Source organism: Rhopalosiphum padi, chromosome 1, assembly GCF_020882245.1.
Source record: "Rhopalosiphum padi isolate XX-2018 chromosome 1, ASM2088224v1, whole genome shotgun sequence".
NCBI classification, from domain to species: Eukaryota; Metazoa; Arthropoda; class Insecta; order Hemiptera; family Aphididae; genus Rhopalosiphum; species Rhopalosiphum padi.
Genome location: NC_083597.1, coordinates 14,373,729 through 14,397,565, shown reverse-complemented (window position 1 = coordinate 14,397,565; position 23,837 = coordinate 14,373,729). Strand labels below are relative to the sequence as shown.

Genomic DNA, 23,837 nt, shown 5'->3' with positions numbered 1-23,837 from the left:
TGCGTGCGGCAGTCGCCAACGGTGGGACAGCTTTTTACGGCAGACGGAGCGGGCGCGTACGGTGCTGATGGTGACCGCGTCCGGTGGCGGTGGTGGAGTCAGCCGACGCGAGCTTCACGGGTTTTGGTTCCGGTGCGTAGGCGAAACAAGCGCACGACGTGGGCGTGGAAGTACGGCAGCTCGGCTATAGGCTCTGCAGTAGTCTATTGCATGGTGGTTCTGGCGACGGTGGGAGAAACGTCGCGAAATCCATAGGTATCGTGCGTGCGGGATATTATTAGTTATTAGTTATTACTTATTACTAATTACTTACATTAAGGTATTTACATTTTTTTCAGTATGTATGTGCGCACACAAAATATAAACAGCGGTCGCTCTATGTTCTCCGAGAATAGTTCGGTTCCCGGAATGCATTATAAATTTATAATAATGTGGTTCGCGAATCGTGACGGTTTGTTTACATGCACGTCGATCGTGCACAGTACGACGTTGATACATGATTAGTAATTAAATATTTAAATCATTGATTATTTGATTACAGATTAGGTATACTTGTTATTATTTTCTAGGTGGTCAGCAATGCAAATTTTAGTAGACATTCACGGTAGAGCGAATAAGAGTATCAGCGTACGCAGTTTTAACTGTTTCAAGACTGGTACCCCTCAAATACAGCGAACCTTTTTTCATATATTATACTGTTCACAGCACACAGGACCATTTGGCATTTAGCTATAATAAATAATTTTTGAGTTTAATAAAATTCACATTTTTTAATAAAACTATTAAAATTAAAGGTTTATTTCACTGGTTCAATTCTGTCTATGTTTACATTATATTTAGACACTGATACATAAACTATTGTGAATACATAAAATATAATATCAAAGCTTTGATTTACTAATCAATCGATCGAATACAATTTCAAATTATAGGTCCTTAATCTCAATTATTTCAATAAGTATCTACTATAAAAAATATTTTATACCTTCCTTAGATTCGGTTTTCATGATAAATTAATCATTATATTTATATCTCCAGTTTTCACACTTATAGAGTATTTTTGTAATTTTCTTAATAATGATTCAAGAGGAATGTTGAAGATTAAAGGGGATAATTCATTCTTTTATCACCAGATTCCATTATAGAATTTTTAAGCACCTTTATCCGAATATTCTATATTCCTTTCTGTTATTACTCTCTTACAGTTTTTATCATGCAGTAATGCTTTTTTCTTCAAATTCCAAAACTTAATTTTCCACTATTTTCTTTCTTAAAATACTCTGTGTGTTATTATTGTTATTTTAATTGGATCTAAAATCTAAATAGTTTTTTTCTTGTATCAATTGATATTTTTCTGTTAGTCTTTTTTTGTACTGTAATTCTATCGACTAACTTAATACTTCAAAAAATGAGTCTAATTTTGACTTGAACTTTAAGAAGAAAATTGTTTGGTATCGTACATTTGCATTAATTTTATCACCAATTCCAAATATATATGGTTCGATATGAAAATTATAAGTACTATACATTTATTTGAAATACAAATTCTTGATAAAATAAGTATTTGTATTTTGTATACGTATAAGTATATACAAATACGGATCTAGCATACTTTTTATCCGGGTCAAAGTATAAAATTAACGCCCCCTCATAATTCGGCTCCTCTCTATTATTTGGTAATTTTTGGCTCCCTCCAACCAAATGACCTGTTCTCCCTCTAGATTCGGACCTGAGTATATATACAAATACAGATACCTTTTGAAAGTAACTGACTTACTTTAAAAATAAAGATTTATGAGAAATATTATAGAGTGATTTTAGAATTTTCATTATCTTGGAAGTTAGTAAATCGAAAACAGACGTTAGGCAATTATATGTATATTCAATATTGCAATATAAATAACAATGATTATTTTAGTAAACACAAGATATTGTAGCATATTTTAGTAGTACAATATATGAATATTTTAAGTTCACATTGCGTCATTGCCTGTGATAGTGTAATATATTGATCATTTCATACTGCCCGGGCAATTATTTTTGGTAAAAAGGGGAAAAAAATTCTTCATCATTTTTACTTTAAACAAAACTGTTTTTGTTTAATAATCATAAATAAATGTATTGTTATATTTTTATGGAAAAAAAGAAATTTATTTATTTATTCTTAAATTAATTTAATTTTAATTATAATTATAAAGATAATTACTTACTAGTTATATTTATCGTTAAAAAATATTTGCTTCAATAAATCAGGCGATGACTTCAGAAACGAGAATAATTCTGAACAGGACATTTTAAATTTAATTTTTCTTAACACTATTGCTTCTAAAACTGACACTTAAAGCTGTATTATTTGACTGTCCGTAAGTTGTTCATCAATGAAAAGATTTGTTTGACAAGTGCATTCGAAGCAGGTAAGCATAGAACATAATATTCAACAGTTTTCTGAAAATTTTTGTGATTTCCATTGTTATCTCAAAAGTGCTAAAACACTTGTATCAACGAGTATATGTATAGCAGAGTGCTAGAGTTGGGCAAAATATTATCTAGATAATTATTCGAATAAAAATTTATTTGAATAATTTTCAAACATAATATGCTTATATAAAATACAAATATATTGTACGATGATTTATATTGATTTTTATACTATACTATAGTAAGTGATTATTCTATTATAAACTACTGATTATTTAAAAAAATATTGATGTTTTTGAAAATATATTTTTACGTGGTTTCTAGTTGTTAACCGTTCTAATTTCGCATATTCTAAATCAGAATATTATATTATTATTTTTATTAAATATTATTAAATTGTTATAAAATTATGATTAAAAAAACCACATCTAATTCGAATTCTTTACTTTCTAGTTTCTTCTTTAGATAGTTTAAGAAGATTTACTATTAATTGTGAACTTAAAATACAATGCCAACTATTGTTTTTTAATACGTACATGTTTTAATTACCAAAATACCAACCTACTAAGATAAAATTATTGAAAATCATAAAGTATATAGAACATATTGTTTATTATTTTAATCTACTAATATACTGTTTTCCCAATAGCCATTAATATTATGCTTATGGATTTTACTTATTTAATGAAAAAAATAATAATATAATAATATTCTGCTTTAGAATATGTGAAATTAGAACGGTTAACAACTAGAAACTACGTAAAAATATATTTTCCAAAACATCAATACTTTTTGAAATAATGAGTAGGTAGTTTGTAATAGAATAATCACTTGATAGTTGATATAGTATAGTATAAAAATAAATATGAATCTTCCTATAATAAATTTGTATTCAAGTAATATGTTTTAAAATTATTCGAATAAAATATTATTCGAATGATGCCTAACTCTGATATATAGTATATAATGTACCCAACGATGCTCTGCATATTTACTCGAAGAATCTCAATTCCACTCCTGGAATTTTTCAGATATACGAGTACATATAGTGATATAAGCGTAAATTCGTAAAATACCTCAGAATCAATTTAACTCTATTCGATTAGCACATCTATTAACATTGACTTCTTTACTTCTTCCCACGTTGGGACTGTTCTTAAATATCTGTAATTCATACTGATTGTAAGAAGTCCACTGCTGAAGGTAATAAGTAATAACTAGCTGTTTTTAGAAATCCAAAGCAATTGATTTCACAGCCTTCTTGAACCTTCCCTTATTTGCAGAGAGTAATCGACGGACAGAATGTGGAAGAAATTTATAACTTAATGTTTCATCTAAGTGTTTTCGTAAATCATCGATTTATTTTTACAGTTTAAAATGTTTAAATCGCTGAAACATTCTAACCTTTAAGTTTGACCCAGTGTGAATCTTTAACACTGCTGTATTCAAGTCACAGACTATGTATGAAATAAAAACTGTGTTGAATTTCAAAAATATTAATTTTTAATAGAATATGGCGGGGGATACGTATTTCTGGCCACTCCATGTAATCTTGATTTTGTGAGGGAAGGTAGTATACCACTTTATATGGCCGTGAAATACTAAAATGTGAATTGTGAATCATGATTCGTGATAAAAATTAATATTTTTGCCACGAACTAAGATATCTAGGACTGCCAGGACTGGAAGCTATGATTTAAGTATATCTCAAATCGCGCTGGAAACGAAGACTTTATCAGTGGACCTAAAATGTTTTCAAAAGTTACAATGTGGGTATCTTGCGCTATCTATGTACAGAATCAAAAACCAATTACTTTATAATATGCTCATGTAATATTATGATCACGGACACATTTAAAAATAATTCTTAGAATACATATTTATTTACTAATTCTTCTATAATTTTCTTTTGAACATTTGCACAAAATCAGTGAATTTTACCGCGTATAGTATTTACAGTGTTGTCTAAGTAATAAAACAAAATGTAAAATATAACTATCCAACTTGGTTAATATTATTTTCATTTATTCCTTGATTTTTTTATACTGTATTTCTGCGCCAAATGCCAATCCAATCTCGAAAATCTCGTCATTATGAAATATTAATAATCAAAAATTATCTTATACCCATATTTTAATATATTCTAATAACTTAGTAGATGCATTATATTTAATTGTAAAATTACACTGTGTGACAGTATGACAACTCACAGTTGCCTTCGCTTATGATATAACAAAAAAAGGATTATATTACACCTAAAATTATAACAAAATATGTAAATTTTAGAATTATTTTGGACAATTTTCAAATAATAATATTATTTGCATTTAATTTAAATAATGTTATAGCGCGTTCGGCTTGTGAACCAATACCAATTTTCGAACAACAATTGAAAATCGTTACCAACTTCCATGCTTACCTTTGTTTGTCGTTATGGCGCGGCGGCAGACGCTCTTCACTATGACGCCATTATCTGTCGAAAAATTATATTTTACTATAGGTTACTGGTTAATGGTTATAGGACGGTGATAACTGAAATTTACACAACAACTTTGTTAGATTGTTCCAGCAATAATAATAGTCTTGTCGTTGGGATATTCAGCAATCGCCAATCACCATTCTACCACTACCACTTGGTCACGCAGTTGTGGTTTCATTAATTATCGTTGAATTCATATTTTTGTTTATCTTTCAGTTTTTAAAACTGAATTTGTGGATACTCTCATTCCTGGACTTAATTCTTTTACCTGTATCATATAACAAGTGAGTAAACATAATGGCTACTACACAGTTTGGTTTAAAAATATAATTGTTTTGTGTGCTGACATCGCAAATGGTTGCCGCTATCTAGTATCGTTTTGGCTATCGCGTTATTTTATGATGATTCCTATAACATTTTTAAAATAATATTGAATGTCACTGGATTGCAGTAGAAATTTTACAAACAATTGTGTGTTGTTTTAATTTCATATTAATTTTAAATTGTTAATAAGTATACATGCAATTTTATCTTATTTTTGCAGAGCCATGTTTATTTATTTATTTTTGAATTGATCTTTATCATGCTTTAAGGACTTCACTGTAAGCAATACATAAATTATAATTACAAGTCTACAATATTATCATCCTCCCCATATTTTATTAAACTATATACTTCATATTCTATTAGCTTCAGGAGTTATGACCATTAATTGGGCATCCAAAATAAAAATTTAAATCATTCACCTTTTGTTTCCTAGTATAGTTAACAGCTAAATGAAATTTCAACTTAATCAATTATAATTTATTTAGTAATAATAAAAAACATTTTTTACAGATTTGTTCAATGTCTTCCAAAAAAGTATTTAATGTCAAAGACAAAGTCTTTGCAAAAATACGAGGTTATCCTGCTTGGCCAGCAATAATATCTGGTGTTAAAGTTGATACTCCATCACGGCAAAGATATAATGTTTATTTTTATGGAACCGGTGAACGTGCTGAATGTAAATCAGAGGAACTCTTTCCTTATGAAGAAAACAAGTCAAAACTAGGAAAACCAAACAAACGTAAATATTTTGCTGAAGCTTTATTACAAATTGAAGATGATGAAGAAAATTCAGTTTTTCCTGATGACGATTCACATGCACTTGCAACACCAAGTAACACAAGTCATATAGAACAAGAATCACCTAAAGATGAATCTGATGAAGTTGAAAAATCAAATGAATCTAATATAGAAAGTGAAGGAAAATTATCAACCGATGAGTCTACTTTATCTAAGGGGAAAAAAGTTGTTTCTTCTAGAAAGAGTTTGGGTCTCTCAATTTCTAAAGGAACAAAGAGAAAAATATCAGATGTAAAACCTGAAGCACCTTCTAAAAAATCTTTATCGAATAAACCAAAAATGTTAGAAACTTTAAAGCTTAAAGAAAGACCTCGGGTTGAAGCTATAGTATTGGTAGAACCATTGGAGGATTGTGTAGTAGCAAGGGCAAAAAGTGGACAACAGGTTAGTAAACTAAAATTGTTTAATAGCTAATTTAAAAAAATTAATGTTTTAACATTGGTTCAAGTTATTTATATTTTTATTAATATACAGTATGTTCACCAATTTAAAAAAACACTGGATTTCTCTACTAGATTGCATTAGAAAAAATGATAATATTGTGTTATTTAGAATAAAAGTGTTTACATTACTTATATTGTGGTTTTCAGAAAATAGAACAGACTGGTGATAAAAATGTTAGTGCCGATGAAAAAGTTACTGAAACACCAGATAAACAATCAGAAACTCTTAATACAACTGAATCAATTATAGAAACTAGTGATGTATTATCAGATTCAAGTAAAGCAGTAAAATCCTTGTCAAAAATAAAGAATAGTCCTACCTCAAGTAGTGAAATATCTTCCACCAATAGTGTAAGTGTAGGACATGTATCACGTTCCGGTCGTAAAATCAAGCCAAAAAAATATTCTGATTATGAAAATGAATCAGAGGTGCCAAAACGTTCAAGGTTAAGTAAAGAAAATTCCAAAAGTTCAGAAAAACATAATAATGAAACAGATACATCATCAGAACAAAATTATAAAACAAAAGGTAATATTTTAATTATTTCTTTATTTATGAAATATTATTTGTTTATTTCTTGGTGGTGATAGTTTTCATTAGTTATAATCAAGAGGATTTTAAATGATTTTATTATTTTCAGTAGTCAATTTTTTTTTAATTTAGTATTTCATAAAAAACATCTGATATTGATAAATTTAACTTTCAATTTTTATTTCAGTTATTATGCAGTGTGTCCCCGAAAACAGGGTACACTAACCTTCATTACTTTGTAATTATTTTCCAATTTTGTTTGCAGGATCGTTAAACTAGACTGTTTAATTAGACGTTAAACTACACTAGTGTTTCTCAACTTTTGTATTATAGCGACACTATTAAAAATGACCATACTTTATGACACACAATAAAAAAAAAAATAATAAGAATATTACCTATTAATTTTTGTAAATATAGTGTCAACAAGGTTCATGCATTTAATATTAGTACTTACCGCGACACATTTGGACTTACTCGGCGACATACCGGTTGAGAAACACTAAGCTAGACTAATGGATCATAAATTCCTATGACTTGCAATTTTTTTAACTTGTGTATTTTGCACATGCATAACATAACTTCATTTTTTTTAAATGGTAACCCTTAATTTGAATATCTTTTTCTAATTAATCAATTTTTTTCAAGCAATTTTGATCTATCAACATGTATTCTAAACTTAAATTTGTCAAAATTAGAGCTAGGTATAGTTTAAAAATAAATGTTTTTCTGTGATTTCATAATGAGTAATAATAAAATTAAATTATAATTCATAAATAGTAAATAATTTATTACTCTAATAAGAAATGCATAATGTATCTTATTATGGTGTTTAGAAATAAAAAAAAAAAATTAATTTAATACATTTTTTAAAATTATACCTAGCTCTAATTTCTTCAATTTTGGGTTATAACGCACATTGATAGATCAAAATTGCTTGAAAAAAATTGATTAATTCGAAAGTGATATTCAAAATTTTAGGGGTTGTCATTAGAAAAAATGAAGTTGTATTGCACATAAACAAAATACACAAGTTAATTTTAAGTCATAGTAATTTATGATCATCCATTAGTCTAGTTTAACGTCGCGATAACATAATTGAAAAATATTTCTAGGTAATAAGTGTTAAAGTGTACCTTGTTTTTTGGGACACTAGGTTTATTTTTATAGGATTTAGGGTATTTGAAAAGTTGTGATTTATTATCATATTATCATTACTTTTAAACATATTTCTAGTTAAAATTATTATCCTTAAATTTTTTTTTTCACTAATTAATTATTTTAGATTATTAAATGTTTATTATTTTTTTTAGATACAAATTCAGACACAAGAAATATATCTAAAAGCCATTCAGCAGCATCAATACCACACATTAATAATTCAGCGACTAAAAACTTGGAACAAGTGAATAATGAAATAAATGAAGACAGCGAACTTCCGGTCGCAATAAAAGATCTCATGGTTGGAGCTTTGTCAAGTATAGAAACTAGTTGGAAGAAAACTGGTCCAAAAAAAATCACTAAAATTGATTTATTACACACTGAAGTTGATCTGCTAGATTACATACATAAATTACGTATAGCTTTACGAACAGATCATGCTGATTATGAAGGAGCATTAGATATATTAGAGCACATGGTTGAACTTCAAATTAATGCCTTAATGTTAAAAAAACACCAAGAAATTGTTGAAACAATTAAACAAGTGACAAGGTATACTGGTAATGCAAAAGAATGGAATCTAAATGAAGAGGAAACTGTTTTACATGATGAAAAGTCAACTCAAATTCGACGCAAGGCTGAAATAGTATTTAATAAATTTATATCAATGTTCACCGTGTCTGATGGGCAATCATTTGATGAGATATTTAATAAAGAAGTTGAAAACTTTTTTACAAAGACTAAACATTTGGCTTGCGATCAGATATATGGGCTTACATCAGATAAAGATTATGAATTATGATTAATTATTCTTACTATTTAAAAATTAAGACAACCAATATTTTTTTTGTAGGTACAGACAAATTGTACTATAATTTACTGTTTAATTAGAGTTCCACAACTATTATTATATTATTTTTTGACTATTGGTTACATTATTTTGTATCCATTATTATAAGTTTTTATTAATAATATTTAATACATTTTTAGTTATTTCATCAATTTAGTAAGTGTGTTAAGTAACTAATATAATTTATAGAATAATAGTGGGTTTTTTTTTCATTACAACGGCATATGAATACATTTTCAAACTAATGATAAACATTTATTTATATTAATTTTGCTTTTATTTAATTGATAATAGATAACATTTCATTTTTATTATATTTATATATCTTAAGTATTTATGTGTGAGTGAATTAAAAATCTATCACAAATATTTATAGTTTATACACAGAGATTTTTTAGATACAGACTATGGATAATTTAATGAAGATGAAATTTATTACGTTAATAATAATTACTATGCAAAATCGGTATATTTAAGTTTATGTAAATTATTAAGTATAGTATAATTTTTTTCTTCAATAAAACACTTATGTTCAATTATGTATAAACTGAGTTTACCATAAATATAGTACATCAGCAGAAAGTTAACTTAGCTGAATAATTATTGATTTGTAATTCGTCATTATATAATTTAAAAAATATACTGAACTTAATTTAACCATGTGTTATGTTTGCTGAGATTTATCCTTGATAATTATTTATCGAGTTTTTTCTTGAATCTTAATATAATCTATAACTTTACAACATATATTAAAATCATTATGATTGTAGTAAAATATTCAATATAATATATTATTTATTTAATATGTAATATCCAAATATGCCATTAATATAAAATATTTAATAACTTGAGAGATTTTTTATATCTACATTTTGATGTTAAAGTTAGTGCGTTTTGTTATGTATTTTGTAGTTATTATTTGGGATAGTAAAATGTCACTTTAATAAATAACTAAACTTTTCAATTACTAGTAACTTAATTACTTAAGTCATATAGTAGTGTCACAATTATTAACAAATAAAGCATAGAGTTACCTACAGGTATGTAGTCTTCTCAATTCTCAATCAAACTAATGGGTATGTAGGTATTTTTTTTTCTTTTATGATGCTTATTTAAATAGAGGAGGTACTATATTATATTAAAATGTTATGACTTATGGTACAATGATAAAATATATATGTATATATGTATACGGATTAAAATTACCAAAATGTATGTAAATATGAATAATTTATAAGCGTTTAAAATTGAGATTTTCAATAAAATCTCAAAAATGTTCTCATTATATTTTTAAAAAAATATTTATTAAATTAAAAGAAATTTTTACAGACAATGCATATTTATTCGAATGATAATTCCTCAAACAATTTTTGTTATTTAATGTAATTCAAAAGAGAATAACTATAGATACTTGAGATTTTAACCAAATGTTTATTTTTATTTTATATTTACCTATTATGGTATAATTTTAAAAATGGTATAAGAAATTTTCAATATTTCTTTAGTTTTATTTTTATTAACATTGGGTAAAAAATATATATTTGATACGTCAAAATTCTTGAAAATTTATTACAAGATCTCACATAAATATGTAACTTATTCTACTTGTTAGATAAATACTTTGGCACAATTTTTTTTATATGCATTTGAAGTTCAAATTTATTAAAATTGTGAAAATTACAAGCTAGCTATAGGCTATAAGTATTTTGTAGTAAAAAATGTATGAAATCTTTCATTTTTAAAGCTAAAGGTTTAAAAAAGTGGAATAATAATAGTATATTTCTCAGTATTTTATATTGAAACTAATAAATTAAAAAAAATTGCAAATACTGCAGTTTTTTATAGAAATTTGAAGAAGTTTAAATCTGACAAAATTATGTATTTTTAATAAATAACAATGTTAAAAATATTGATTTTGTTATAAATCAAAAACATTATTCTCAGTGATTTAAATCTTTTACGAATATCGAAATATTTTGTAGTTAAAAATTCATGAAAACTTTTCTTTTTACTTACATATAAGTTAAGAAGATGTAATACAACCACTGAACCACAAGATTCTATATAAGTATAATAAAATCTAAAAAAAATAAATACCTACTAAAATATATATTTTTAAAGATATTTTAATTTTAAATTTGTGCTTATTTAAACAATAAATGACAATGTTAATTATTTTGTTATTTATATTATTTTTACAATGGTTTATTAATTTCTTTAATGATTTAAATAAATCTATTAATTAAGATTATTTAAATTTTTTAAGGAACATTTTTACTAGGTAGATTCTTTATTATCTATGATTGTCATTCTATGTACTCCAAGCCATTTATACAACTAGACAAGTATCGTGTAAACATTCAAATTAAATATTTTGAAGTGACTATTTCACTATAAGTATATAAACATATACTTTATAGTATATTTTTCGTTCATTAATTGACAGTTGCCTGTTATCTCTTATTAGCAAACAGCAAAATATTTTGTGATTTCAGTGTAATATAACCTTCAAATTAGTTATCGTATTAATTATTAAATTATTTAACTTGGTAACATTTTATTATCTCAAAACATAAATACAATAATAATTAATAATAATTAAAATTATTCCTTGGTACTCTAAAACCCATCAATATAGATAATGAATTCAAATTAACAAATTGTTGAAAATTGATTTAGTATATATTTAGTATTTATATTTTATATATTTATCTCTTATAGAACACGATGTTCTATGGTGTTTTTTAGAATGTTATCTGTTTTAGATAACGAATTTAATCGTTCAAGCGTTCAACTTAAATTGATCATTTGATCGTCGTTGAGTGTTTCTATTGGAGTATTGGACGTAAAACATTTCAATAATTTATTAGTTTGTAATTTATTATAATAAAATACTCTTTAAACTTTATTCTTTGGAGTATTTCAATTTATAGAAGTTTTGTTCTTTTGGTGAAGTAATAGTCAAAAAATGGGTGATTCTAGTATTTTAAAGTAATCATTTAAGAACTTCCCATTTTCAATTATTATCTTTTAATTATATTTATTTATTTTAGACCTGGAACCATTGTTGGATTCTGTAACCCATTATTGGACATGACTGTTGTTGGCGATCAAAATTTATTGGATAAATATGATTTAAAAAATAATAATGCTATCTTGGCCGAGGAAAAACATATGCCTCTTTATGAAGAATTAATACAAAATAAAAGTGTAGAATACACTGCTGGAGGCTCAGCTCAAAATTCTTTAAGAGTGGCACAGGTATTTTCAGTACTGAACCAAAGAAATCATTATTATTCTTTTTGCCTAGTTATTATTAAAATATATATAATTTGTTTAGTGGATTTTAGAAAAACCTAATGTGGCTGTGTTTTTTGGTGCTGTTGGTCAAGATAAATACAGTGAGATTTTGAAACTCAAAGCTAACAATGAAGGAGTTGATGTTAAATACCAATACTCTTCAAAAAAGCCTACTGGTAAATACATATAACTATTATTTTTAACTTAGAACCCACATGTGTTGTCTCCATGTTATGCATGTGCGGCATACCAAATTTTCGTTCACTATTTTAAATATTGTGCTGTTAGTTTTGATATTAGAGTAAACTGACCTATTATAAAATTTAAAGGTAAGATAATTATCCAGGTCCCCACATAGCCTTATATTTATACTATTATTTTTAAGTAAGTTATGATCAATTTAAAATGTATTCTCTTAAACAAATTATTTGAATTATTAATATATAACATTTTATTCAGGCACCTGTGCAGTTATTGTCACCAATAATGGCAAAGATAGATCTTTATGTGCTAATTTATCAGCTGCAGAGACTTTTACTGAAGACCATTTAGATGTTCCTGAAAATAAGGCTATAATTGAAAATGCAAAATTTTACTTAGTTACAGTAAGTGAAATTTAGTATTACACAAACTTAATTTAATGTTTAAAAGAAATTGTTATATATTATATTGTATGCTGTAATTAAATAATTAATAGATCTCGTTATGTATTACAACTATTTGTAATAAAAAAAAATTATTTTTTACAAAAATGCTAATATTTTACAAGGTATTTTTTATACAATTAAATATAAGTATGTTATGCATGATTTATCTTATTTATTTATATATTTAATTATTGAATTACATTCTTAATTTATACTAAGTTATCTACTAATTAATAATGATATTATTTATTTATTTTTAGGGTTTTTTCTTACAAGTAAATGTAAAAGCTGTTCAAAAACTTGCTAAGATTGCTTTTGAAAAAAAGCGTCCATTTTTATTTAATATGAGTGCACCGTTTATTTATCAATTTTATATGGATTCAGTTATGTCTATTTTTCGTTATGTTAGCATTGTAGTTGGAAATGATGAAGTTCGTAACATTTAATTTAGTTTTAATCTAATATACTATTTATTAATATAAAATATTTATTTTATTTTAGGAGGCCAAAGCCTTTTCTGAGGGACAAAAATGGAATTTAGATAATATTGAAGAAATTGCACGTAAATTAAGTACTTTTGATATTGAGAATGATAGACATCGCCTAGTTATTATAACTCAGGGCGAAAAACCAGTTCTTGTTGCTAACGGTAAAATATTTTAGTAAAAATAATTTAACTTTTTCAAGTGTTGATATGATTAAAATATATCTGTCATATAGTATTTGTTTGGTCATTAAATTTAGAATTCTAAATATTTAAAGAACTAAAAACTTTATTCTAATTGTTTATTTCTTAGATGGGATCATCACACATTATCCAGTGCCTAAAATTCCAACAAGTGATATTATTGATTCTAATGGTGCTGGTGATGCATTTATTGGTGGTAAGACTACTTTAACAAAATAATTTATTTTATACTTTTAAATATTTTTTTTCAAGGTTTTATCAGCAAATATATTTTGGAATGTCCAATTAAAACCTGTATAGAAGCTGGAATTAATGCAGGATCATATATCATACAACAACCAGGAATGTCAAAAGGAGATTCATTTAAAATATAAAAACTGTATAATAAGACTACTTGCTACAATAAAATCAGTTGTCATGCGAGATTATTTTTTATTGATGTTGACCTCTTATTATAACTGTTTTTATTCAACAATTATTTTATTATGATTATAATAAATGATTCACAATAAATGCATTTGGAATAAGTTTTGTTATTTACTTCACTTCTCATTAAAATAATAATTAATTATCTTTATAATTTTATTGTGAAGATATTACAAGAATATATTTACAAAACAATATAATACATTTTAAGTCCATAACTGAGACAGACAAAATATTATTAAGGAAAAAGAACAAAACATTTTAAATTTTCACATAGAATAATGTTAACAACTATTTAACAATACTATTATTTTTTTAAAACTATGCAACTGAGTTTCATCTAATCCAATATCATTGGCATACATACCAAAATTTAATGCTAACATAACAGCACAAGTCTTAACATGTGTTTTCAAGTATTCAATTTTCTTGGTCTTTTGGTTGTTAAAACTTCTTTGTTGGATATCCAATTGATTTTTCAAGTCCAAAATAGTGCTAACAATTTGCCCCAGTTGTTCTCTAACAATACCATACTCGTCCTCCTTTAATGAAACTACAGCTAAATTTGAAAGTATATAACAGCACCAAACTGTTGCTTCAAATTCTTCTAATAATTTATCTTTGTCCAATGGTCCAAAAAAATATTTATACAGCCAGAATTTTTCAACAAAACATAATAATTTTCCTTGCTGATTTGAATTTTCTTCTGATGGTTTGCTATTGACTCTATCATTAATATGTATTAATCTAGCATTAGTTATATTACGCCGATTGATTAACTTAAGTGGTATATGGTTGACTACGTTTTTCAAGTCTTCTGTGGTAGATTTTATGTTATTCATACAATAATTAAATATAATTTTCCAACTTTGAGGAACATTTCCTGCGAAACTTAAGCTAAATATTTCTTTTCTTCTTTCTGCATCTTTAATTGTCGCTTGATAAAGATCATATAGTGCTAATGATTTTATAATCTTATTATCAACATTTAAAGCATTAAGTAAACAATTATCATTTTGTTTTATCGTCACAATTGGAAATATAATACGTTCAGTCATAGTTAAAAATATAATGTGTTCAAATGAATAAAACAAATATAAGACTAGCGATATTGAAAACCATAGATTCCCAAAAAAATAAAAATCTGTACATAATTTTGGTTCAATCACATATAAAGGAATATATATGAAAAATATGTATAAAAATGATTTTTTTAATGACTTAAAAATAATTTCTGAAAGTTTAGACATAAACATTGAATACTTTGTAGTATTTATTATCGGAAAGTGAAAGTCTTGTTCAAAGTAAACATTTTCGTAGTGGAATAAAATACCAGCCAGAGCACATCCAATGTTGAGTAAATGCCAAATTTTTTCATTGTGACAAAATGGATTTAGACTGGAAAGAAACCATGCACTCAACGAAAACATAGACGCGAGTAATAGGGTTTGAATTGATAATCCTTTGACAATTTTGCTAAAACGATTTGTACAAGGCAGATCTGTTCTTACATATCTTCGCGAACCAGTTATAATAAATAATAAAACAGCTACCAATACTGCCGGCACGTAAAATAAGGAATACAATCTGAATGTGAAGCTGAGAATTGACCGAAGTGATAATAAGAACGCTGTTACATACGTGAATAATAAAGAACTGAGTGTAGATTTCAAAGTCCTTGTTAAAAAAATGTTTGAAGTGGACGTCATTCTGCCGGTTTTTCGTAGCTTTATTTAACAAAACATTTCTTTATCGTTTAACATGAAATTAAAGACTTATTGTTATATTTTTCTTTAACAAGAGTGCTTTGTAAATTCAAATTATAAATGAAACTTTTATAATTTAATTTATAAGTATTACTTTTATATTAATGTATGAAACTATGAAAATTCATTACTCAACCGTTAAAAATTAAAATCGAATATTCAAGTAATACAAAATACAATTATAATAGTATAGTATATATGTACATTCAACATTGGTATCATCATATTATTCATCACATTATCTGAAAATAGTGAATTTTAGTCCGTGATTGGCTACTTTTTAACATTTTACCGGTATTTTTAGGTTACATTTATACCGCGTTTATTTTGTTATATTATATACCATTGCAAATTATTCCTTCAAAGATGTTGTAAATGGAATTCATTATTCAAAAGTTGAGTTCAAATTGTTTAAAATTCAAATTAAATAATTTATTATCAAGAATTACGATGTCGATCAGTAGCCAGTGCCCACTGCCCTTCAGTGGCGGATTAACCACTAGGCTCGAGCCTGGGTGGCAACTTGTAGGGGCGGTAAATTTGTTATGTTATTTTATTTTTAATCTCAAAAAAATGAACAAAACAAAAAATTGAACCATTACTATTTTTACTCCCGGGGCGGCTATACCCGATTATCCATCACTCTTCGATGTTAACCCATTTAAACTACGATCCTTGGATAGTATAAAAAAAAGGGGCCTTAAACACTGAGCGTGCCTCAAGGCGCCGAGAAGGTTAATCCGCCACTGCTGTCCACTGTCAGTTACAATAATCTGAAATTGTAATTTACATTTTTCATTTCAACATTTATTAGGTCTTCACGGCCTTTGTATAGAAAATATGTGTTTAAGGTAAAGTAAAGAATCGAACATTAAAGAGTATTTACAAAATGTTTCATATCTATGTCGCTATTTCTAGTTATTTTTTTATTATTTTGATTTGTATTATTATTACTTCTACTATTATTATGTATTTCAAATTAATTAATGTAAATAATTAAATTTATTACAAATTAATAAAAAATAAAAATAATTGCATATATTTTATTATATTATGTACTATAATTATATTTTATATAGGTGTATTAAAATAAAAATATGGAGAAAAATGTCCGCATCAAAAAATGTATGGGGGGGAAATGTCCTACTATGCCGAAAATGTCCATTTACCATATAACAGGCCTATTTACAGGTAATAGATAATAGGTACTTATAGACTACAGTATAATAGACGGTTTTATCGAAATGTATATGTATATGTTGTTAAATTAATTTAAATCTGACAGAATTAAAAAAAAATATATTTCCAAAGGAAAATTCATAAAATAAAAACATTGTTCTATCGTAGTGTTTACTGTTCAAGCAGATTTAAAATGACTTTACTATATAAGATAAACGTAACAGCGAAAAAATATAGCTTAAAGCAATAATTTCATATTTCTAGTACTTAATACAGTTTATATAAAAAAAAGACCTAGCTATCATGATAGACTACAATTTTTATTAATTAGTCAGATAAGTAATAATTAAAAAATAAAAAAAAATGAGAAAAGTAGGTAAGTAATGTAATGAATAAGTGTCGAGTGTACCTCGTTATTGAGGAGTAAATGCGACTAATGTACTCGTATTTTGTATTCAATAATAAATCATTCCATTCGGATTTTGAGCATAAACGGTCTGTCGGTCTATATTTTATTAATAAGTATTTTTTATGGTTTATTTATAATAATATTAAAGTATTCTATTATTAAATTTATACAATATACTATAGACAGCTGAATTATCTTTTTCCGAAACTTGCAATTGAATATGTTGTTCTGTGTAGCCGTGTAGGTATAAAATATAAATAGTATTAATATACGTTAAAAGTTTCAAGTATACTATTATACTAATACTTGATATATGTATATCCATAATAATATATTTATTTTTTAAATTACAATGCAAAAATTAAACTTGTTAGTCTTCATTTAATTAACACATTTTAATAGTTATAGCCTATAGGAGGTATCCATAATCATAAGAAAATAATATATTATAGGTATATATCACGAAAAAAAATGATTCCCAACTACGTTTTTTTGGTGCTGCTGCTCAAATAATGATCTACATATTTTTCAGTGGTGGATCCAAGGATAGAGGTGATAGGAGGGGTAAAAGGGTAAATACCGCCCCCCTTGAACTTATTATAATTATATTTTATAAATTTATAAAATTATAAAAATGTTGTCATTGATACCAGTTTGTAAGAATAAATTCTAAATGGTGAATATATTAATAAGTAAATAATAAGTAATTAATGTTTATATCAATAAGTATGTTATTAAGTAGGTATGAACTATGAATAGTATCTGATGGAAATATTTTAATTACCCCCTCTCCCTTTGATGTATTTCTGGATCCGCCCCTGTATTTCCCGTTAATTTTAGTTTAGGAAATATTAAACTTGTTGTTCAAATCTTCATAGTCAAAAAGACGAAAACATATTCCTTTGTCGTAAACTGTGCGAAGTTTGACACCCTTTTATTTTTTGCACTGAAGAACAGGACGAAACTCGATATCACGTTTTCTAGCGTCTTTTATTTCACTTCCACAGTGCGGAAACACGCTTATGTCATGGTAATGTTTCTTCGGCAGTATCTATCTAATATTCTAATAATTCTAATAAACCGCACTCCCATAAAAACGCAGTGGCATTTTCTTTACTATTGCAGGCGACGGTCAAATCTTTTAATTGCATGATACAAACTAATAGCTACAAAATGAACGTCAAAGAACACGAACACTCGATATAATATATATGTATTACACATTTACACCATTGTATACTAATAATTTTATCTATTAGTACTTTACTGTGGATAATACAGAACTATATCGTAGTATCGTACACAGCAAACTATTTATATTTAGGCCAATTTTATCTTTAATTATTTTTTTAATTGCTGCTCAGTGCTCGGATATGCGGTCTACAAATTACAATCATATAATATGTAGTATCAAAAAAATGCGCTAAAAAATAACGAAATATGTACATACATATGCACTAAAAAAATCTTGAATATGCAAAATATTATGCAATACAATATGCAGTTATATTTAAAATAAACATGTATTAATATATTTAAAAAAAAAACTAAAAAAATTAATAATTATTTTAAAACAATTTATTTTTTAATTAGATATAAGTTTTATTTTTTATTTTAGGTTTGTAGATTTTATAAATAGGAAAATTCTTCGATTATTTACATTCCTAAATATAAAAATATAAATTTATCAATTAATATTTAATACAGCAAATATCAAATCATGTTATTATGTATTTACCTGAATTACATTGAATTATTAGATGTTTTTTTTATGTTTTCTTATTTAAATGACCGTCTGTTGTCACTCAGAAGATTTTTATAAATAGAAAAAGATCTTTATACCGACGTATAATTACTAATTAATTATGTATCTCTTTACGTCTTGTTAAATTAGAACCAATTGTTTCCAGGCTAAATGGCTTTGCGTTTTGTTACAACAGTTAATTTTGTATGCAAAACTCATTTTAAACCAGTAGACTTTTTAAATAATTATCCAGGATGATCTGGTTTTAATATTATTGATACAGAATGTTTATTTTATTTATAAATATTTAATACAGTTAAAAATAATTAAAGTAAAAATAATATTGTTAAAATACCTTTAACTAAAAACTATATTGTAAGATGCAATTTAACGCCACTTTAAACTGAATACAGTTAATAATAAAAATAATATAATTAGGTGCATTATATAAAAGTATGAATTACATTATAAATACCTACATAAATTGTTTGGTAAAAATAGGTTTGATATGATTTTTATTGTTGAATATTGTTTACAATTTTTTCAATTTTCACATCAAAATTTGGACCAAATCTTAGCTTAGTTTGAAAAAAAGGTTCTTTTCCCTTAGTTGATCATTATTGATTAGGAATAATAAATGATACATCACGTTTGTTACATAAAACAACTAAACAAGGTAAATCTATAAAAAATATATTGATAATTTATATTTATTATTATAAAAAATCAATTTCATTCTTCATTATCCATAACTGTGACAGTGATTGAAACTATTTATCTTCTTTTTAGAAACAGATCTATTACTACAATATAATAATTAATAATATATCCCATCAGGTTTATAAGGGGGAACTAGTTGACGGAAGATGAAGTTGATACTTATTTTTTTTTTTGGGCGTACCCGCTGCTATCAACATTTTTTTATAAGCGCTCCAAAGGATTGTAATTATTATTGTACGCCTAACTCATCATTCCTAAACAAAACAAATTTCTAGTAGTTAAAGTTAATACTTATATTATAATATTGCCTATCGGATTATATTCACTTTTCTTTTGTGCATGATGTTTAAAAAATGTGTTAATATATTTTGAATGGTTTATAATAAGCAAATATAGTGTTCATTAAATATATTTTTTTAATATGCATATCTTACTAAAATTCATTTTGATAGTGTTTTGTCTAGCTTCATGTAAGTTATGTGTAACAAATATTTTAAATGTCATTTATTTCAACAAAAATATTTGATATTGGTGATGTCCAGTCAGATAAATGATATATTTTGATTATTACTTTAAATATCTGAATTATTAGCTATTAATATCTATAGTATTATATTATTATAATATACTTTTTTATTTAAAACAAAGTAAATCAACTATATTTATGAATAAATTACAATCTATATAAGGTTATTTTATTTGTGAATTTATGTAAAACTGGACTTACCTCGATTATATTACTATAATTTATTTCAATGTACTTAGCATAGATACATTTAAATTTTATGTTAAATAGTTTAAATTTTAATGTTTCTAATGATAGGTATAGGTACTTTAAAGAATAAATTTTTAGAAAGTTTTAAATGTATTATACCTAATAAAATTCTATTTGGCATTTATAATTTTAGTGTGTGGAAGCTACGAACTTAACAAGGCAAATACAAAATGTAATATTCCATTAGTAATTCGCGGGCAATGGTATTCTTGGGAAAATGGACGCAGTACAACAACAGAAATTGATGCAACCAGTATGTCTAAACGAGGGAATTGCATTCGATCAATGGAAGAAAATCAGGTGAATTTCACTTTTGTATTTCAAAAAAGTGCTGGTGATTGTTATACATGTGTCAAATTCATGGTTCGGACTGTTAATGTATTGGATAAAATGGAAAGTAAGTTACCTGATGATAAATATTTTAATTTTTAATTTTTAATCTCAAAATAATTTAAGGTGTTTGTATGACTTTGAATCCTAATGAGTATGAATCTCCTGATAAAATATGTCAATTTCAAGACACACAATTAAACACATTGTTTTCGGAAAATTACATACCCGTAAACTGTCGGTCTAGTCTTGAAGGCGTATGGCAATTCGCATATCAGGTATTATAACTTTGATTTTTTATTTATTAATGAATCAGTTAGTTTATGATTTAATGTAATTATTGAACAAATGTTATAACAATAATATAATTCTAATAATACATTTTATTTTATAGAACCGTTTTCGTTTTACTGGTGAATGTAATAATCCTGAAGCACAAATTAAATCTTGTCAAACTGCGGGAACACAATTTTTAATAACTAATCAAAAATTCAATATTACATACAAAAAATGTCCTGGTATGACAGGCACATTTGATGGAGGTAAATTTCTCATTACTTTATCATTTGATTAAAATATACTGATTTTATTTTATTTTTACTAGTTGTTGAGTACAGTTGTTTAGGAGACTGGTTCGTAGACAAAAATCATTTCTTTGCTGTAGCTAATACTAAAGAATCTCGTAAAGATGAAAAATATCGATGTTTCTTAAAAAATCGAGATGATGATTTATATATTGGTGTGTCTATTACGGCAGAGTGCAATACGCTTCAGACAGTAGAAAAAAGTCCAGAGAGATTACATATAAATCCTGGTAATTAATTCTTGAACTTAATAAAAATTGTTAATTTTTGTAGTTATTAATATAATTGATACCATTATTTATTTATGTAGTGAAAGCTGAAGTTGTAGAGGCAGGTTGCCGACTACCTCAAAATTATAGTGGTGAATGGGTGAATACAGCTAATATGGATGCTGATGTATTTATTAATGAAACTCATGTAATTGAAACATGGTATCCGGATGAAGCACGATTTAGAAGAACAATATATGTATGTCGTGAACAAAGAGGATCTCGTTATATGATGGCAAGGCTCACTGTTGATGGATGGTATACCTTATTTTGATTTTAAAGTATTTTAATGTCTTGCAATGTTTTTTATTTATTGTAATTTTAAATATAGCCAAAAGGATTATGTATGTTTTGATTTTGTACCCCGACATCACAATATTATTCGTTATAGAAGAGGTATAGCATTTATTAAAGATAACTTTCATACCGTGTGCTCTTGGGTACAATTTCCAAACAAAGATAATTGGAAATATGATATTTTTGTCTGTAAGTTTATTTTTTTACTTGCCCATAGATAACTTATTGTTGAGAAACATATTTATTATTTGTAATAATATTTTTAGCCAAAACTCCTGTTCCTATAAGATGTCCAGTGGCAGGTAAATTTAACTTCACTCAAAAAGGTGATTTTTTGTTTGAAACTCGCATTCTTGGCGGTGTTACATTATCACCTCGTCCACAAATTACCTGCAAGGATACAATATCAGATTTTGCTGCCTGTGATGGTGATCAAAAAGAGATTACTATTGATGAATCATTTTGCCTTGATGTGGATCATCGTGGACAGCCTGTAGATATTTATAGTGATCCAGACTATAGATTACAATGCATAGGTTACTGGAAAGAAAATTTGAAGTCTTATTTAATGACATACGATCCTCTTGATGCAGCTAGCATGTATAGATGTTGGGTGTATCAACGAGCTGATCTTAACCGTGTACTAATGTCACAAGCTATAGGATCATTTTGTGATCTTAAACAAGATGCATTTAGTAATAACTATACAGAAGGAGCCACTGTTGCTATTGAAATGACAGAATATGAACGTGAAAGTAAGCAATCTTGATTGTAGTAATGATTTTAAATAAATTGTATTTTAAATTTAAATTTTTAAATTTTAGGAGATCAATGTCCAATGTATTTTGATGATGGTGCTAATCCATGGGTTCATGCAGACAATTATATACAAGTATTTAAGTATGGTAGATCGTCTACATTAATTATTTCATCGAGTATGCTCTCAATTGCTGTTCTCTTTACCATTCTGTTGTAAATTTTAATTGGTATGCCTTAAGTTATAATTTACACTTCTAGTAGCTTTATCAGTTTATCACATAATTAGGATATTATTGTTTATCTATTCTATGTGTAAAATACCCATGATATTTTTTAAATTATCTTGACTATAATGATTATGTATACACGTCATTTTTATCTTGACTATCAAAATATTTTAGTTTTGAAACTTCAATTTTTATTACGATGCCCTGCAATTTGTGTTATTCCAGAAAATAATTTCTAATGAAATGTGATAATAATATTTTGTCATTTCAGTGTTTTATAGATCATTCCTTTAATTTTTAAATCAATGTTTATTAGGATTCTGTTTAGTAAATTCTAAAATTTAATCAATTTAATAATCCTATTACAAGTGCTCACACAATTGAACAACTTTAGTTTGTTAAAACACATAATATAACAACAAATATGAGTATTATTTATATTTTTATTGATATAATAGTAGATTTCTTTAAAAGCAATAAAGATAAAATACAAATAATGCAAACTTGTCTTGCATTAGTCAAGTTAATTTTTGACATGTACAATATATTACCCATTTTTTATTAAGTTTACAATAATATTTTTTTGAGTAATCTCTTAATCAAGCTACATAACTTCATACAATTATTATTAATTTTAATACATTTAATGATAAAGAACAAAATGTAATAAACAAAAACTGACTGTTTATTATATGATTATTGTTAGTTT

General features: G+C 26.0%; 4 protein-coding genes and 1 long non-coding RNA gene across 5 annotated transcripts; 4 read left to right on the top strand and 1 right to left on the bottom strand.

The window, feature by feature from the left end:
• The first annotated feature begins 119 nt into the window (after positions 1–119).
• LOC132928949 (uncharacterized) lies at positions 120–760 on the top strand. The gene is made up of 3 exons (XR_009662073.1): positions 120–255; positions 339–503; positions 570–760. It is a non-coding gene; the product is annotated as an uncharacterized LOC132928949 (long non-coding RNA).
• A 4,152-nt stretch (positions 761–4,912) lies between these two features.
• Positions 4,913–9,665, top strand: LOC132932077 (hepatoma-derived growth factor-related protein 2-like). Its single transcript, XM_060998277.1, has 4 exons — positions 4,913–5,181; positions 5,735–6,406; positions 6,613–6,994; positions 8,311–9,665. Exons 2-4 carry the CDS (start codon positions 5,744–5,746, stop codon positions 8,958–8,960), a joined length of 1,695 nt encoding a protein of 564 aa, XP_060854260.1. The 5' UTR covers positions 4,913–5,181; positions 5,735–5,743; the 3' UTR covers positions 8,961–9,665.
• Positions 9,666–11,757: 2,092 nt separating this feature from the next.
• On the top strand, positions 11,758–14,160 carry LOC132932373 (uncharacterized). Its single transcript, XM_060998725.1, has 8 exons — positions 11,758–11,999; positions 12,062–12,269; positions 12,349–12,484; positions 12,768–12,913; positions 13,216–13,386; positions 13,457–13,604; positions 13,753–13,839; positions 13,896–14,160. The coding sequence occupies exons 1-8, from the start codon at positions 11,977–11,979 to the stop codon at positions 14,015–14,017; spliced, it is 1,041 nt and encodes a 346-aa protein (XP_060854708.1). The 5' UTR covers positions 11,758–11,976; the 3' UTR covers positions 14,018–14,160.
• Positions 14,161–14,207: 47 nt separating this feature from the next.
• On the bottom strand, positions 14,208–16,012 carry LOC132932372 (nucleoporin Ndc1). The gene has a single exon (XM_060998724.1). The coding sequence runs from the start codon at positions 15,776–15,778 to the stop codon at positions 14,354–14,356; it is 1,425 nt and encodes a 474-aa protein (XP_060854707.1). The 5' UTR covers positions 15,779–16,012; the 3' UTR covers positions 14,208–14,353.
• A 4,097-nt stretch (positions 16,013–20,109) lies between these two features.
• On the top strand, positions 20,110–23,189 carry LOC132931607 (uncharacterized). The gene is made up of 9 exons (XM_060997485.1): positions 20,110–20,357; positions 20,796–21,059; positions 21,119–21,270; positions 21,387–21,534; positions 21,597–21,806; positions 21,887–22,103; positions 22,177–22,331; positions 22,409–22,897; positions 22,967–23,189. The coding sequence occupies exons 1-9, from the start codon at positions 20,309–20,311 to the stop codon at positions 23,116–23,118; spliced, it is 1,836 nt and encodes a 611-aa protein (XP_060853468.1). The 5' UTR covers positions 20,110–20,308; the 3' UTR covers positions 23,119–23,189.
• Positions 23,190–23,837: the final 648 nt, after the last annotated feature.